Here is a 15,762-nt window from a genome sequence, read left to right as displayed (position 1 = left end):
TATGTCCTGTACCTTCTATTGTAATCAGACACCTCTCCTCTAACTCATGTTGTTATCTCTCTGTCCTGTACCTTCTATTGTAATCAGGCACCTCTCCTCTAACTCCTGTTGTTATCTCTATGTCCTGTACCTTCTATTGTAATCAGACTCTCTCCTCTAACTCATGTTGTTATCTCTCTGTCCTGTACCTTCTATTGTAATCAGACCCCTCTCCTCTAACTCATGTTGTTATCTCTATGTCCTGTACCTTCTATTGTAATCAGACACCTCTCCTCTAACTCCTGCTGTTATCTCTCTGTCCTGTACCTTCTATTGTAATCAGGCACCTCTCCTCTAACTCCTGTTGTTATCTCTATGTCCTGTACCTTCTATTGTAATCAGACTCTCTCCTCTAACTCATGTTGTTATCTCTCTGTCCTGTACCTTCTATTGTAATCAGACCCCTCTCCTCTAACTCATGTTGTTATCTCTATGTCCTGTACCTTCTATTGTAATCAGACACCTCTCCTCTAACTCCTGCTGTTATCTCTCTGTCCTGTACCTTCTATTGTAATCAGACTCTCTCCTCTAACTCATGTTGTTATCTCTCTGTCCTGTACCTTCTATTGTAATCAGACCCCTCTCCTCTAACTCATGTTGTTATCTCTATGTCCTGTACCTTCTATTGTAATCAGACACCTCTCCTCTAACTCCTGCTGTTATCTCTCTGTCCTGTACCTTCTATTGTAATCAGACACCTCTCCTCTAACTCCTGCTGTTATCTCTATGTCCTGTACCTTCTATTGTAATCAGACACCTCTCCTCTAACTCATGTTGTTATCTCTCTGTCCTGTACCTTCTATTGTAATCAGGCACCTCTCCTCTAACTCCTGTTGTTATCTCTATGTCCTGTACCTTCTATTGTAATCAGACTCTCTCCTCTAACTCATGTTGTTATCTCTCTGTCCTGTACCTTCTATTGTAATCAGACCCCTCTCCTCTAACTCATGTTGTTATCTCTATGTCCTGTACCTTCTATTGTAATCAGACACCTCTCCTCTAACTCCTGCTGTTATCTCTATGTCCTGTACCTTCTATTGTAATCAGACCCCTCTCCTCTAACTCCTGCTGTTATCTCTATGTCCTGTACCTTCTATTGTGATCAGACACCTCTCCTCTAACTCATGTTGTTATCTCTCTGTCCTGTACCTTCTATTGTAATCAGGCACCTCTCCTCTAACTCCTGCTGTTATCTATATGTCCTGTACCTTCTATTGTGATCAGACACCTCTCCTCTAACTCATGTTGTTATCTCTATGTCCTGTACCTTCTATTGTAATCAGGCACCTCTCCTCTAACTCATGTTGTTATCTCTCTGTCCTGTACCTTCTATTGTAATCAGGCACCTCTCCTCTAACTCATGTTGTTATCTCTATGTCCTGTACCTTCTATTGTAATCAGACACCTCTCCTCTAACTCATGTTGTTATCTCTATGTCCTGTACCTTCTATTGTAATCAGACACCTCTCCTCTAACTCCTGTTGTTATCTCTCTGTCCTGTACCTTCTATTGTAATCAGACACCTCTCCTCTAACTCCTGCTGTTATCTCTCTGTCCTGTACCTTCTATTGTAATCAGGCACCTCTCCTCTAACTCATGTTGTTATCTCTCTGTCCTGTACCTTCTATTGTAATCAGACACCTCTCCTCTAACTCATGTTGTTATCTCTCTGTCCTGTACCTTCTATTGTAATCAGACACCTCTCCTCTAACTCATGTTGTTATCTCTATGTCCTGTACCTTCTATTGTAATCAGGCACCTCTCCTCTAACTCCTGTTGTTATCTCTCTGTCCTGTACCTTCTATTGTAATCAGACACCTCTCCTCTATCTCTATGTCCTGTACCTTCTATTGTGATCAGACACCTCTCCTCTAACTCATGTTCTTATCTACAGCGATCTCCGATAGTATTGGGACAGTGACATGTTTTGTTGTTTTGGCTCTGTACTCCAGCACTTTGGTTTTGAAATGATACAATGACTGTGAGGTTAAAGTGCAGACTGTAGAAATGAATGGTAAATTATGTATTGTGTTATTTTGGAGTCACTTTTATTGTAAAGAAGAATAGAATATGTTTCTAAACACTTACACATTAATGTGGATGCTACCATGATTACGATAGTCCTGATAGAATCGTGAATAATGATGAGTGAGAAAGTTACAGACGCACATATATCATATCCCCAAGACATGCTAACCTCTCAGCATTACAATAACAGGGAGGTTAGCTTTTTATATCATACCCCCGTGATATGCTAACCTCTCAGCATTACAATAACAGGGAGGTTAGCTTTTTATATCATACCCCCAAGACATGCTAACTTCTCACCATTACAATAACAGGGAGGTTAGCTTTTTATATCATACCCCCGTGATATGCTAACCTCTCAGCATTACAATAACAGGGAGGTTAGCTTTTTATATCATACCCCCAAGACATGCTAACCTCTCAGCATTACAATAACAGGGAGGTTAGCTTTTTATATCATACCCCCAAGACATGCTAACTTCTCACCATTACAATAACAGGGAGGTTAGCATGTTGGGGGGGTCTGATATTTATGATATTTATGCCTCTGTAACTTTCTCACTCATCATTGTCAAGTGTTTAGAAACATATTCTATTCTTATTTAAAATAAAAGTGACTCCAAAATGACACAATACATTATTTACCATTCATTACTATTGGGCACAAAATAATCTGAAACACACCCAAAACAAACAGCAAATGCATCCAACAAATGTGTAGAGTCACAAAGTTGATGTACCAAATATTTAACTTTTTACTACTTTAATACACATAAAAGTGAATTTGTCCCAATACTTTTGGTCGCCTAAAATGGGGGGACTATGTACAAAAAGTGCTGTAATTTCTAAAGGATTTGCCGCAATATGGATGGAAATACCCTCAAATTAACGCTGACAGTCTGTACTTTAACATCATAGTCATTGTATCATTTCAAATCCAAAGTGCTGGAGTACAGAGCCAAAACAACATCACTGTCCCAACACTTTTGGAGCTCACTGTATCTGTCCTGTGCCTTCTACTGTTATCAGGCACATGTCCTGGATTGATACAACAGTATAATTGTAGCATGTTGTATTAAAGGAAGAAATAGGAACAAAAAACTAGCAAATGTTTGCTTGAACTTGAAATTCTCTTTAGAGAATCAAGATTCCCTTTTTTTAAATGCCTAGGAGATGATATAATATGTTGATATTTAACAAGCCTAGGAAGTGATTTGATGTTAACATTGTTGTACAGGTCTGCAGGGTGTCATGGGGTAGTGAGAGCCTATAGTCTATCCTAATACCACACATCTGGACTGCTCTAATTGGCTGGGATTTACTGAGAACACAAGGATGTGATGAGGAGGAGGAACAGAGGGGTCATCATTACAGGAGGAACAGAGGGGTCATCATTACAGGAGGAACAGAGGGGTCATCATTACAGGAGGAACAGAGGGGTCATCATTACAGGAGGAACAGAGGGGTCATCATTACAGGAGGAACAGAGGGGTCATCATTACAGAGCAGTTTAACCAGAGTTGGGTCATATTGTGGTCATCATAACAGAGCAGTTTAACCAGAGTTGGGTCATATTGTGGTCATACTAACAGAACCAGGGTTGAACCAAGTTGCACAAGGTTGAACAAGAGTTGGTCATATTAACAGAACCAGGGTTGAACCAAGGTTGAACAAGATTTGATCATATTGTGGTCATACTAACAGAACCAGGGTTGAACCAGAATTGAACAAGGGTTGGTCATATTGTGGTCATACTAACAGAATGGTCAACCAGGGTTGAACCAAGGTTGGTGATATTGTAACCAGGGCTAGTGATGTTGTAACCAGGGTTAGTGATATTGTAACCAGGGTTAGTGATATTGTAACCAGGGTTGGTAATGTTGTAACCAGGGTTGGTGATATTGTAACCAGGGTTAGTGATATTGTAACCAGGGCTAGTGATATTGTAACCAGGGTTAGTGATATTGTAACCAGGGTTAGTGATATTGTAACCAGGGTTGGTAATGTTGTAACCAGGGTTAGTGATATTGTAACCAGGGCTAGTGATATTGTGATCCTACTAACTCTATGGGAGATCCAGGTACATGCTTAGACTGGATCAGCCAGTGGAGGAGTAGGGAGTGTTACTATGGTAGTTGGAGTCTGGGCAGACCTTCAGCCAGTAGAGGAGTAGGGAGTGTTACTATGGTAGTTGTAGTCCGGAGAGACCTTCAGCCAGTGGAGGAGTAGGGAGTGTTACTATGGTAGTTGTAGTCTGAGCAGACCTTCAGCCAGTAGAGGAGTAGGGAGTGTTACTATGGTAGTTGGAGTCTGAGCAGACCTTCAGCCAGTAGAGGAGTAGGGAGTGTCACTATGGTAGTTGTAGTCCAGGCAGACCTTCAGCCATAAGAGGAGTAGGGAGTGTCACTATGGTAGTTGGAGTCTGGGCAGACCTTCAGCCAGTAGAGGAGTAGGGAGTGTCACTATGGTAGTTGTAGTCCAGGCAGACCTTCAGCCAGTAGAGGAGTAGGGAGTGTCACTATGGTAATTGTAGTCCAGGCAGACCTTCAGCCAGTGGAGGAGTAGGGAGTGTCACTATGGTAGTTGTAGTCCAGGCAGACCTTCAGCCAGTGGAGGAGTAGGGAGTGTTACTATGGTAGTTGGAGTCTGAGCAGACCTTCAGCCAGTGGAGGAGTAGGGAGTGTTACTATGGTAGTTGGAGTCTGGGCAGACCTTCAGCCAGTAGAGGAGTAGGGAGTGTTACTATGGTAGTTGGAGTCCAGGCAGACCTTCAGCCAGTAGAGGAGTAGGGAGTGTTACTATGGTAGTTGTAGTCCAGGGAGACTTTCAGCCAGTGGAGGAGTAGGGAGTGTTACTATGGTAGTTGGAGTCTGGGCAGACCTTCAGCCAGTGGAGGAGTAGGGAGTGTCACTATGGTAGTTGGAGTCCAGGCAGACCTTCAGCCAGTAGAGGAGTAGGGAGTGTCACTATGGTAGTTGGAGTCTGGGCAGACCTTCAGCCAGTGGAGGAGTAGGGAGTGTTACAATGGTAGTTGGAGTCTGGACAGACCTTCAGCCAGTAGAGGAGTAGGGAGTGTTACTATGGTAGTTGGAGTCTGGGCAGACCTTCAGCCAGTAGAGGAGTAGGGAGTGTCACTATGGTAGTTGGAGTCTGGACAGACCTTCAGCCAGTAGAGGAGTAGGGAGTGTTACTATGGTAGTTGGAGTCTGGGCAGACCTTCAGCAAGTAGAGGAGTAGTGAGTGTCACTATGGTAGTTGTAGTCCAGGCAGACCTTCAGCCAGTAGAGGAGTAGGGAGTGTTACTATGGTAGTTGGAGTCTGAGCAGACTTTCAGCCAGTAGAGGAGTAGGGAGTGTTACTATGGTAGTTGGAGTCTGGGCAGACCTTCAGCCAGTGGAGGAGTAGGGAGTGTTACTATGGTAGTTGGAGTCTGGGCAGACCTTCAGCCAGTAGAGGAGTAGGGAGTGTTACTATGGTAGTTGGAGTCTGGGCAGACCTTCAGCCAGTAGAGGAGTAGGGAGTGTTACTATGGTAGTTGTAGTCCGGAGAGACCTTCAGCCAGTGGAGGAGTAGGGAGTGTTACTATGGTAGTTGGAGTCCGGGCAGAACTTCAGCCAGTGGAGGAGTAGGGAGTGTTACTATGGTAGTTGTAGTCCAGGCAGACCTTCAGCCAGTAGAGGAGTAGGGAGTGTTACTATGGTAGTTGTAGTCCAGGCAGACCTTCGGCCAGTAGAGGAGTAGGGAGTGTCACTATGGTAGTTGTAGTCCGGGCAGACCTTCAGCCAGTAGAGGAGTAGGGAGTGTTACTATGGTAGTTGGAGTCTGGGCAGACCTTCAGCCAGTAGAGGAGTAGGGAGTGTCACTATGGTAGTTGTAGTCCAGGCAGACCTTCAGCCAGTGGAGGAGTAGGGAGTGTTACTATGGTAGTTGGAGTCCAGGCAGACCTTCAGCCAGTGGAGGAGTAGGGAGTGTTACTATGGTAGTTGTAGTCTGAGCAGACTTTCAGCCAGTAGAGGAGTAGGGAGTGTTACTATGGTAGTTGGAGTCTGGAGAGACCTTCAGCCAGTAGAGGAGTAGGGAGTGTCACTATGGTAGTTGGAGTCTGGGCTGACCTTCAGCCAGTAGAGGAGTAGGGAGTGTTACTATGGTAGTTGGAGTCTGGGCAGACCTTCAGCCAGTAGAGGAGTAGGGAGTGTCACTATGGTAGTTGGAGTCTGGGCAGACCTTCAGCCAGTAGAGGAGTAGGGAGTGTTACTATGGTAGTTGGAGTCTGAGCAGACCTTCAGCCAGTGGAGGAGTAGGGAGTGTTACTATGGTAGTTGGAGTCTGGGCTGACCTTCAGCCAGTAGAGGAGTAGGGAGTGTTACTATGGTAGTTGGAGTCTGGGCAGACCTTCAGCCAGTAGAGGAGTAGGGAGTGTCACTATGGTAGTTGGAGTCTGGGCAGACCTTCAGCCAGTAGAGGAGTAGGGAGTGTTACTATGGTAGTTGGAGTCTGAGCAGACCTTCAGCCAGTGGAGGAGTAGGGAGTGTCACTATGGTAGTTGTAGTCCGGGCAGACCTTCAGCCAGTGGAGGAGTAGGGAGTGTTACTATGGTAGTTGGAGTCTGGGCTGACCTTCAGCCAGTAGAGGAGTAGGGAGTGTTACTATGGTAGTTGTAGTCCAGGCAGACCTTCAGCCAGTAGAGGAGTAGGGAGTGTTACTATGGTAGTTGTAGTCTGGAGAGACCTTCAGCCAGTGGAGGAGTAGGGAGTGTCATTATGGTAGTTGGAGTCTGGACAGACCTTCAGCCAGTGGAGGAGTAGGGAGTGTCATTATGGTAGTTGTAGTCTGGACAGACCTTCAGCCAGTGGAGGAGTAGGGAGTGTCACTATGGTAGTTGTAGTCCGAGCAGACCTTCAGCCAGTAGAGGAGTAGGGAGTGTTACTATGGTAGTTGGAGTCTGGGCAGACCTTCAGCCAGTAGAGGAGTAGGGAGTGTTACTATGGTAGTTGGAGTCTGGGCAGACCTTCAGCCAGTAGAGGAGTAGGGAGTGTTACTATGGTAGTTGGAGTCTGGGCTGACCTTCAGCCAGTAGAGGAGTAGGGAGTGTTACTATGGTAGTTGTAGTCTGAGCAGACTTTCAGCCAGTAGAGGAGTAGGGAGTGTTACTATGGTAGTTGGAATCTGGGCAGACCTTCAGCCAGTAGAGGAGTAGGGAGTGTTACTATGGTAGTTGGAGTCTGGGCAGACCTTCAGCCAGTGGAGGAGTATGAATTTTTACTATGGTAGTTGGAGTCTGGACAGACCTTCAGCCAGTAGAGGAGTAGGGAGTGTTACTATGGTAGTTGGAGTCTGGGCAGACCTTCAGCCAGTGGAGGAGTAGGGAGTGTTACTATGGTAGTTGTAGTCCAGGCAGACCTTCAGCCAGTAGAGGAGTAGGGAGTGTTACTATGGTAGTTGGAGTCTGGGCAGACCTTCAGCCAGTGGAGGAGTAGGGAGTGTTACTATGGTAGTTGTAGTCCAGGCAGACCTTCAGCCAGTAGAGGACAAGGGAGTGTTACTATGGTAGTTGTAGTCTGGACAGACCTTCAGCCAGTAGAGGAGTAGGGAGTGTTACTATGGTAGTTGGAGTCTGGGCAGACCTTCAGCCAGTGGAGGAGTAGGGAGTGTTACTATGGTAGTTGGAGTCTGGGCAGACCTTCAGCCAGTAGAGGAGTAGGGAGTGTTACTATGGTAGTTGTAGTCCAGGCAGACCTTCAGCCAGTGGAGGAGTAGGGAGTGTTACTATGGTAGTTGGAGTCTGGGCAGACCTTCAGCCAGTAGAGGAGTAGGGAGTGTTACTATGGTAGTTGGAGTCTGGGCAGACCTTCAGCCAGTGGAGGAGTAGGGAGTGTTACTATGGTAGTTGTAGTCTGAGCAGACTTTCAGCCAGTAGAGGAGTAGGGAGTGCTACTATGGTAGTTGGAGTCTGGGCAGACCTTCAGCCAGTGGAGGAGTAGGAATTTTTACTATGGTAGTTGGAGTCTGGGCAGACCTTCAGCCAGTAGAGGAGTAGGGAGTGTTACTATGGTAGTTGGAGTCTGGGCAGACCTTCAGCCAGTAGAGGAGTAGGGAGTGTTACTATGGTAGTTGGAGTCTGGGCTGACCTTCAGCCAGTAGAGGAGTAGGGAGTGTTACTATGGTAGTTGTAGTCTGGAGAGACCTTCAGCCAGTAGAGGAGTAGGGAGTGTCATTATGGTAGTTGGAGTCTGGACAGACCTTCAGCCAGTGGAGGAGTAGGGAGTGTCACTATGGTAGTTGTAGTCCGAGCAGACCTTCAGCCAGTAGAGGAGTAGGGAGTGTTACTATGGTAGTTGGAGTCTGGGCAGACCTTCAGCCAGTGGAGGAGTAGGGAGTGTTACTATGGTAGTTGGAGTCTGGGCAGACCTTCAGCCAGTAGAGGAGTAGGGAGTGTTACTATGGTAGTTGTAGTCCAGGCAGACCTTCAGCCAGTAGAGGAGTAGGGAGTGTTACTATGGTAGTTGGAGTCTGGGCAGACCTTCAGCCAGTAGAGGAGTAGGGAGTGTCATTATGGTAGTTGGAGTCTGGGCAGACTTTCAGCCAGTGGAGGAGTAGGGAGTGTCACTATGGTAGTTGGAGTCTGGGCTGACCTTCAGCCAGTGGAGGAGTAGGGAGTGTTACTATGGTAGTTGGAGTCTGAGCAGATCTTCAGCCAGTGGAGGAGTAGGGAGTGTTACTATGGTAGTTGGAGTCTGAGCAGACCTTCAGCCAGTAGAGGAGTAGGGAGTGTTACTATGGTAGTTGGAGTCTGGGCAGACCTTCAGCCAGTAGAGGAGTAGGGAGTGTTACTATGGTAGTTGGAGTCTGGGCAGACCTTCAGCCAGTAGAGGAGTAGGGAGTGTCATTATGGTAGTTGGAGTCTGGGCAGACTTTCAGCCAGTGGAGGAGTAGGGAGTGTCACTATGGTAGTTGGAGTCTGGGCTGACCTTCAGCCAGTGGAGGAGTAGGGAGTGTTACTATGGTAGTTGGAGTCTGAGCAGATCTTCAGCCAGTGGAGGAGTAGGGAGTGTTACTATGGTAGTTGGAGTCTGAGCAGACCTTCAGCCAGTGGAGGAGTAGGGAGTGTCATTATGGTAGTTGGAGTCTGGGCAGACCTTCAGCCAGTAGAGGAGTAGGGAGTGTTACTATGGTAGTTGTAGTCTGAGCAGACCTTCAGCCAGTAGAGGAGTAGGGAGTGTCACTATGGTAGTTGGAGTCTGGGCAGACCTTCAGCCAGTAGAGGAGTAGGGAGTGTTACTATGGTAGTTGGAGTCTGAGCAGACCTTCAGCCAGTGGAGGAGTAGGGAGTGTCACTATGGTAGTTGTAGTCCGGGCAGACCTTCTGCACCAGTTTGTAGTCCACGCTGTAGAAGGCGATGTAGATGCAGATTACTTTAAAGGGCTTGGAGCAGAGCCAGGAGACGTGGCTCTGTGTCTGTTCCTGGTAACACACCTTGGAGGAGTCGAAGCTGCACAGAGCCGTCTTCTTGTTTCGGTCCGTCTTCTCATACTCGATACGACAGTTGAAAGCTTTAGAGTCTTTGGTCTCCAGTGTGGACTGCTGAGCCATCTCAAACTCCACCACTTTAGACGGTGGCACCAGACTCACCGACACGTTCCCCAGGCCAGTGGAGTTATGGCGGAAGTAGACGCTGAACGTTCCGTTACCGTGGTCTACGATCTTCCCGGTGATCAGCAGGTTGAGCTTGACAGTCTTGATGTTGGAGTGGAAGTCTCCCCAACCAAACATCTTCTTGAACTTGCCCGTCTTGACGATGGGTCGTCGCTTGGTTCTGGCCTGGCTGGCCTGAACATCTGTCTGGTTGGATAACCAATCCCAGAAGTCCTCCATGTTCTCTAGGTATGTCATATCCCTGATGGGGTTGTGTTTAAGGCTGGGGGCCCTGACGGCCCCAGGGGCTCCAGGGACCCCCCTAGCGAACAGCCTCAGGGGGTTGAAGACTCTGGGACTGGCTCCGGCTCCGCTGGGGGAGAACTTCTCCTCATGGACCCCCTCCCCCCACTCTATCAGCTCTGTCTCTGGGAATTGCAGCTGGACCTTCCTGCACCACACCTACAGAGGAAACACAGAGAGATACAGGAAGAGAAGGTTAGAGGACATGAACTATGTAATAAACTATACCACTGTACCATAATATTCAAACAGCAGAGCAACTGGATGCATCAAATAATATAAAACACATTAAAGCCACATTCTGTAATTTCTAAAGTTATTTCAAAATAGGGACACAATGTGGATGATTCTCTTTTGTTCCACTACTATTCCACTTTATGACCTACTACAAATCTACTATAATATGTCCCCCTATACATTACTGGATTTGAAGTGTTTAACTGCAAGTAGTCATCCTAATCTAGCAATGATCCTCTCTACCTCACAGCCTCTCTGCTTCAGGAGTGGTTCCTGGTCCAGTCCAGATACAGTTGAATCATAATACAGGGTAATAAGCTGTTAGGTGTTAGCAGTAATTAGCTAGCAGGGACCTGAGGCCTGGAATCACTGGCTAGTCGCACCAGATGTGAAGCTTTAAAAAGGCTGTTTCAAATCTAACACGAGCTCTACTGTATTTCCAACCTAATTATAACTTCAGCTGTAAGCTTAATTGAAGCATATGTGTTCACAGCGAACAAACTAGACACGTCGTCTACAACCATTACACAGTGTTAGAACGTTGTCTTGTTATCTTTCAGAAAATAACATTTATATAACGTATTGTACAGTGTTTAATATAATATATAGCACCAGGAGAATGTTTCTTCTTTTGCCTCTTTTTATTGAACATACTGTACTTGAGAGGAAACTAAATGTATTCCTCATGTTCAGTGAGGTGCTCAGGTGAGGATTGGGCAAGATTATCATAATGGAAATGAGAGAAACATTTAAGTCTGATGAACAACTGGGGAAATTGCTGTGACAACAAGGAGGATATCAAATACAGAGAGAAATGTGAACTTGAAAGCCTGCGTTGACACAATCTCTCTCCTCCTCCTCTCTCTCCCCCTTCTCCCTCTCCTCTCCCCCTATCCTCTCTTTCTCCCCCTTCTCTCTCTCTCGCTCTCTCTCTCTCTCTCTCACTCTCTCTCTCTCCCTTGTCTCTCTCTCCTCTCTCCTCTCTCTCCCTTCTCTCTCCTCTCTCTCTCTCCTCTCTCCTCTCTCTTCCTTCTCTCTCTCTCCTCTCTCCTCTCTCCTCTCTCCTCTCTCTCCCTTCTCCCTCTCCTCTCTCTCTCCTCTCTCCTCCCTCCTCTCTCTCCCTTCTCTCTCTCTCCTCTCTCTCCTCTCTCCTCTCTCCTCTCTCTCCCTTCTCTCTCTCCCTCTCCTCTCTCTCTCTCTCTCTCTCTCTCTCCTCTCTCCTCTCTCCTCTCTCCTCTCTCTCCCTCTCCTCTCTCTCTCTCTCTCTCTCCTCTCTCCTCCCTCCTCTCTCTCCCTTCTCTCTCTCTCTCTCTCTCCTCTCTCCTCTCTCTCCCTTCACTTGGCGCTATATGAGACACAACATTAAGGTGTGCAGTGCTGCTGTATAATGTGTTAGTGAAGCTTTGAAGCCCTGAACAGTCAAATGGAAGGAAGAGGCAGTCATTTAGACTTCAAAACTGAGAAAGAAAAAAAACTGCCAGGCAAGGTCTGATGAAGGAGAAACACAAAAGCTTCTTAATTAAGATTGGTTAATCGGAGCTGCTATGCTGATTGGTTAAGCGGATGCTCCAGGCATTCCAGGGCGACGTGGCTTAAAACAGACACTATTATCGTAATAAGCTGAAAACACAAGACCTCATTCCAAAGTGTTCAAAGCTCAGAGATGACCTGCCAGCGTTGGGATCTGCCTGTGGAAGAGACCGTGGAAATGTGACTGACTTTCTCCTCACACCTAATATCACACCACCCTTATCACACCACCCTTATCACACCATCCTTATCACACCACCTATATCACACCACCTATATCACACCACCCTTATCACACCACCCTTATCACACCACCTATATCACACCACCCTTATCACACCACCTATATCACACCACCCTTATCACACCACCTATATCACACCACCCTTATCACACCATCCTTATCACACCACCTATATCACACCACCCTTATCACACCACCTATATCACACCACCCTTATCACACCACCTATATCACACCACCTATATCACACCACCCTTATCACACCATCCTTATCACACCACTTATATCACACCACCTATATCACACCACCCTTATCACACCACCCTTATCACACCACCTATATCACACCACCTATATCACACCACCCTTATCACACCACCCTTATCACACCACCCTTATCACACCATCCTTATCACACCACCTATATCACACCACCCTTATCACACCACCCTTATCACACCACCCATATCACACCACCCTTATCACACCACCCTAATCACACCACCTATATCACACCACCCTTAAAACACCACCCTTATCACACCACCCTTATCACACCACCCTTATCACACCAACCTTATCACACCACCTATATCACACCACCCTTATCACACCACCCTTACCACACCACCCTTATCACACCACCTATATCACACCACCCTTATCACACAACCCTTATCACACCACCTATATCACACCACCAACAGTGGGGGGAAAAAGTATTTAGTCAGCCACCAATTGTGCAAGTTCTCCCACTTAAAAAGATGAGAGAGGCCTGTAATTTTCATCATAGGTACACGTCAACTATGACAGACAAATTGAGATTTTTTTTCTCCAGAAAATCACATTGTAGGATTTTTATGAATTTATTTGCAAATTATGGTGGAAAATAAGTATTTGGTCACCTACAAACAAGCAAGATTTCTGGCTCTCACAGACCTGTAACTTCTTCTTTAAGAGGCTCCTCTGTCCTCCACTCGTTACCTGTATTAATGGCACCTGTTTGAACTTGTTATCAGTATAAAAGACATCTGTCCACAACCTCAAACAGTCACACTCCAAACTCCACTATGGCCAAGACCAAAGAGCTGTCAAAGGACACCAGAAACAAAATTGTAGACCTGCACCAGGCTGGGAAGACTGAATCTGCAATAGGTAAGCAGCTTGGTTTGAAGAAATCAACTGTGGGAGCAATTATTAGGAAATGGAAGACATACAAGACCACTGATAATCTCCCTCGATCTGGGGCTCCACGCAAGATCTCACCCCGTGGGGTCAAAATGATCACAAGAACGGTGAGCAAAAATCCCAGAACCACACGGGGGGACCTAGTGAATGACCTGCAGAGAGCTGGGACCAAAGTAACAAAGCCTACCATCAGTAACACACTACGCCGCCAGGGACTCAAATCCTGCAGTGCCAGAAGTGTCCCCCTGCTTAAGCCAGTATATGTCCAGGCCCGTCTGAAGTTTGATAGTGTGCATTTGGATGATCCAGAAGAGGATTGGGAGAATGTCATATGGTCAGATGAAACCAAAATAGAACTTTTTGGTAAAAACTCAACTCGTCGTGTTTGGAGGACAAAGAATGCTGAGTTGCATCCAAAGAACACCATACCTACTGTGAAGCATGGGGGTGGAAACATCATGCTTTGGGGCTGTTTTTCTGCAAAGGGACCAGGACGACTGATCCGTGTAAAGGAAAGAATGAATGGGGCCATGTATCGTGAGATTTTGAGTGAAATCCTCCTTCCATCAGCAAGGGCATTGAAGATGAAACGTGGCTGGGTCTTTCAGCATGACAATGATCCCAAACACACCGCCTGGGCAATGAAGGAGTGACTTCGTAAGAAGCATTTCAAGGTCCTGGAGTGGCCTAGCCAGTCTCCAGATCTCAACCCCATAGAAAATCTTTGGAGGGAGTTGAAAGTCCGTGTTGCCCAGTGACAGCCCCAAAACATCACTGCTCTAGAGGAGATTTGCATGGAGGAATGGGCCAAAATACCAGCAACAGTGTGTGAAAACCTTGTGAAGACTTACAGAAAACGTTTGACCTGTGTCATTGCCAACAAAGGGTATATAACAAAGTATTGAGAAACTTTTGTTATTGACCAAATACTTATTTTCCACCATAATTTGCAAATAAATTCATTAAAAATCCTACAATGTGATTTTCTGGAAATGTTTTCTCCTTTTGTCTGTCATAGTTGACATGTACCTATGATGAAAATTACAGGCCTCTCTCATCTTTTTAAGTGGGAGAACTTGCACAATTGGTGGCTGACTAAATACTTTTTTCCCCCACTGTATATCACACCATCTATATCACACCACCTATATCACACCATCTATATCACACAACCGTCGAAGTCGACGTCGGCAACCTTCCGAAATACAAAGCTCTGGATCAAGCTGTCGGAGGCCTGCACCATCCTGTGAAGTGGATTTTGGGCAGCTCCATGGTAAGACGTGTGACTGTTCCTGGTGTCCCGGAGCTCGAGTAAATGACATTACTAAGCTGCTCCCGAATGCAATACGCCAGGACATGGACATCGATTCTATCGCAGTCCATGTGGGTTTTAATGACATTATGAATTGTATTTCGTATTGGACGAAAAATTTTTATTCAACGAGTCGGACACGAAGGATATTCTACAGACACCTGACAATGCCCAAATCCCTGTCATTCGCATGAGAAAGAGACAGAGATATCGTGGACGTAGGTCGGGGTGCCTTGTAAGGATCCGACAGCGAGCGAGTAATCTGCCTCTTCCATCAATCCTATTAGCCAATGTTCAATCATTTGAGAACAAAATGGGCGACCTAAGACTAAGGTTATCCTTCCAACGGGACATTAACAACTGTAATATCTTATGTTTCACCGAGTCGTGGCTGAACGACGACATGGATAACATACAGCTGGCAGGATATATGATACATCAGCAGGATAGAACGGCTGACTCCGGTAAGACAAGGGGTGGCGGTCTGTGTATATTTGTAAACAACAGCTGGTGCATAAAATCTAATACTAAGGAAGTCTCAAGGTTTTGCTGGCCTGAGGTACAGTATCTCATGATAAGCTGTAGACCACACTATCTACCAAGAGAGTTTTCTTCTATATTTTTTGTAGCTGTCTACCTACCACCACAAACCGATGCTGGCACTAAGTCCGCACTCAATGAGCTGTATAAGGCCATAAGCAGACAGGAAAACGCTCATCCAGAGGCAGCGCTCCTAGTGGCCGGGGACTTTAATGCAGGGAAAGTTAAATCCGTTCTACCTAATTTCTACCAGCATGTTAAATGTGCAACCAGAGGAAAAAAAACTCTAGACCACCTTTACTCCACACACAGAGACGCGTACAAAGCTCTCCCTCGCCCTCCATTTGGCAAATCTGACCATAATTATATCCTCGTGATTCCTGCTTATAAGCAAAAACTAAAGCAGGAAGCACCAGTGACTCGGTTAATAAGGAAGTGGTCAGATGATGCAAATGCTAAGCTACAGGACTGTTTTGCGAGCACAGACTGGAACATGTTCCAGGATTCTTCCGATGGCATTGAGGAGTACACCACATCAGTCACTGGCTTCATCAATAAGTGCATCGATGACGTCGTCCCCACAGTGACCGTACGTACCCCAACCAGAAGCCATGGATTACAGGCAACATCCGCACTGAGCTAAAGGGTAGAGCTGCCACTTTCAAGGAGCGGGACTGTAACATTGACGCTTATAAGAAATCCTGCTAT

The 15,762-nt window shown here is 46.2% G+C and overlaps 1 protein-coding gene across 1 annotated transcript; it reads right to left on the bottom strand.

Annotated features, from left to right (window-relative positions):
* Positions 1–9,373: 9,373 nt before the first annotated feature.
* On the bottom strand, positions 9,374–14,445 carry LOC311143888 (neurexophilin-2-like; the record flags this gene model as incomplete). Its single annotated transcript, XM_084179758.1, has 2 exons — positions 9,374–10,162; positions 14,371–14,445. The coding sequence occupies 2 exons, from the start codon at positions 14,443–14,445 to the stop codon at positions 9,374–9,376; spliced, it is 864 nt and encodes a 287-aa protein (XP_084035884.1).
* Between the last annotated feature and the right edge of the window lie 1,317 nt (positions 14,446–15,762).

The sequence above is a fragment of the Coregonus lavaretus genome, assembly GCF_964263955.1.
Source record: "Coregonus lavaretus genome assembly, chromosome: 16".
In the NCBI taxonomy this organism is placed as follows: Eukaryota; Metazoa; Chordata; class Actinopteri; order Salmoniformes; family Salmonidae; genus Coregonus; species Coregonus lavaretus.
The sequence above is the reverse complement of the archived record's forward strand: the minus strand, read 5'-3'. Positions and strand labels throughout refer to the sequence as shown.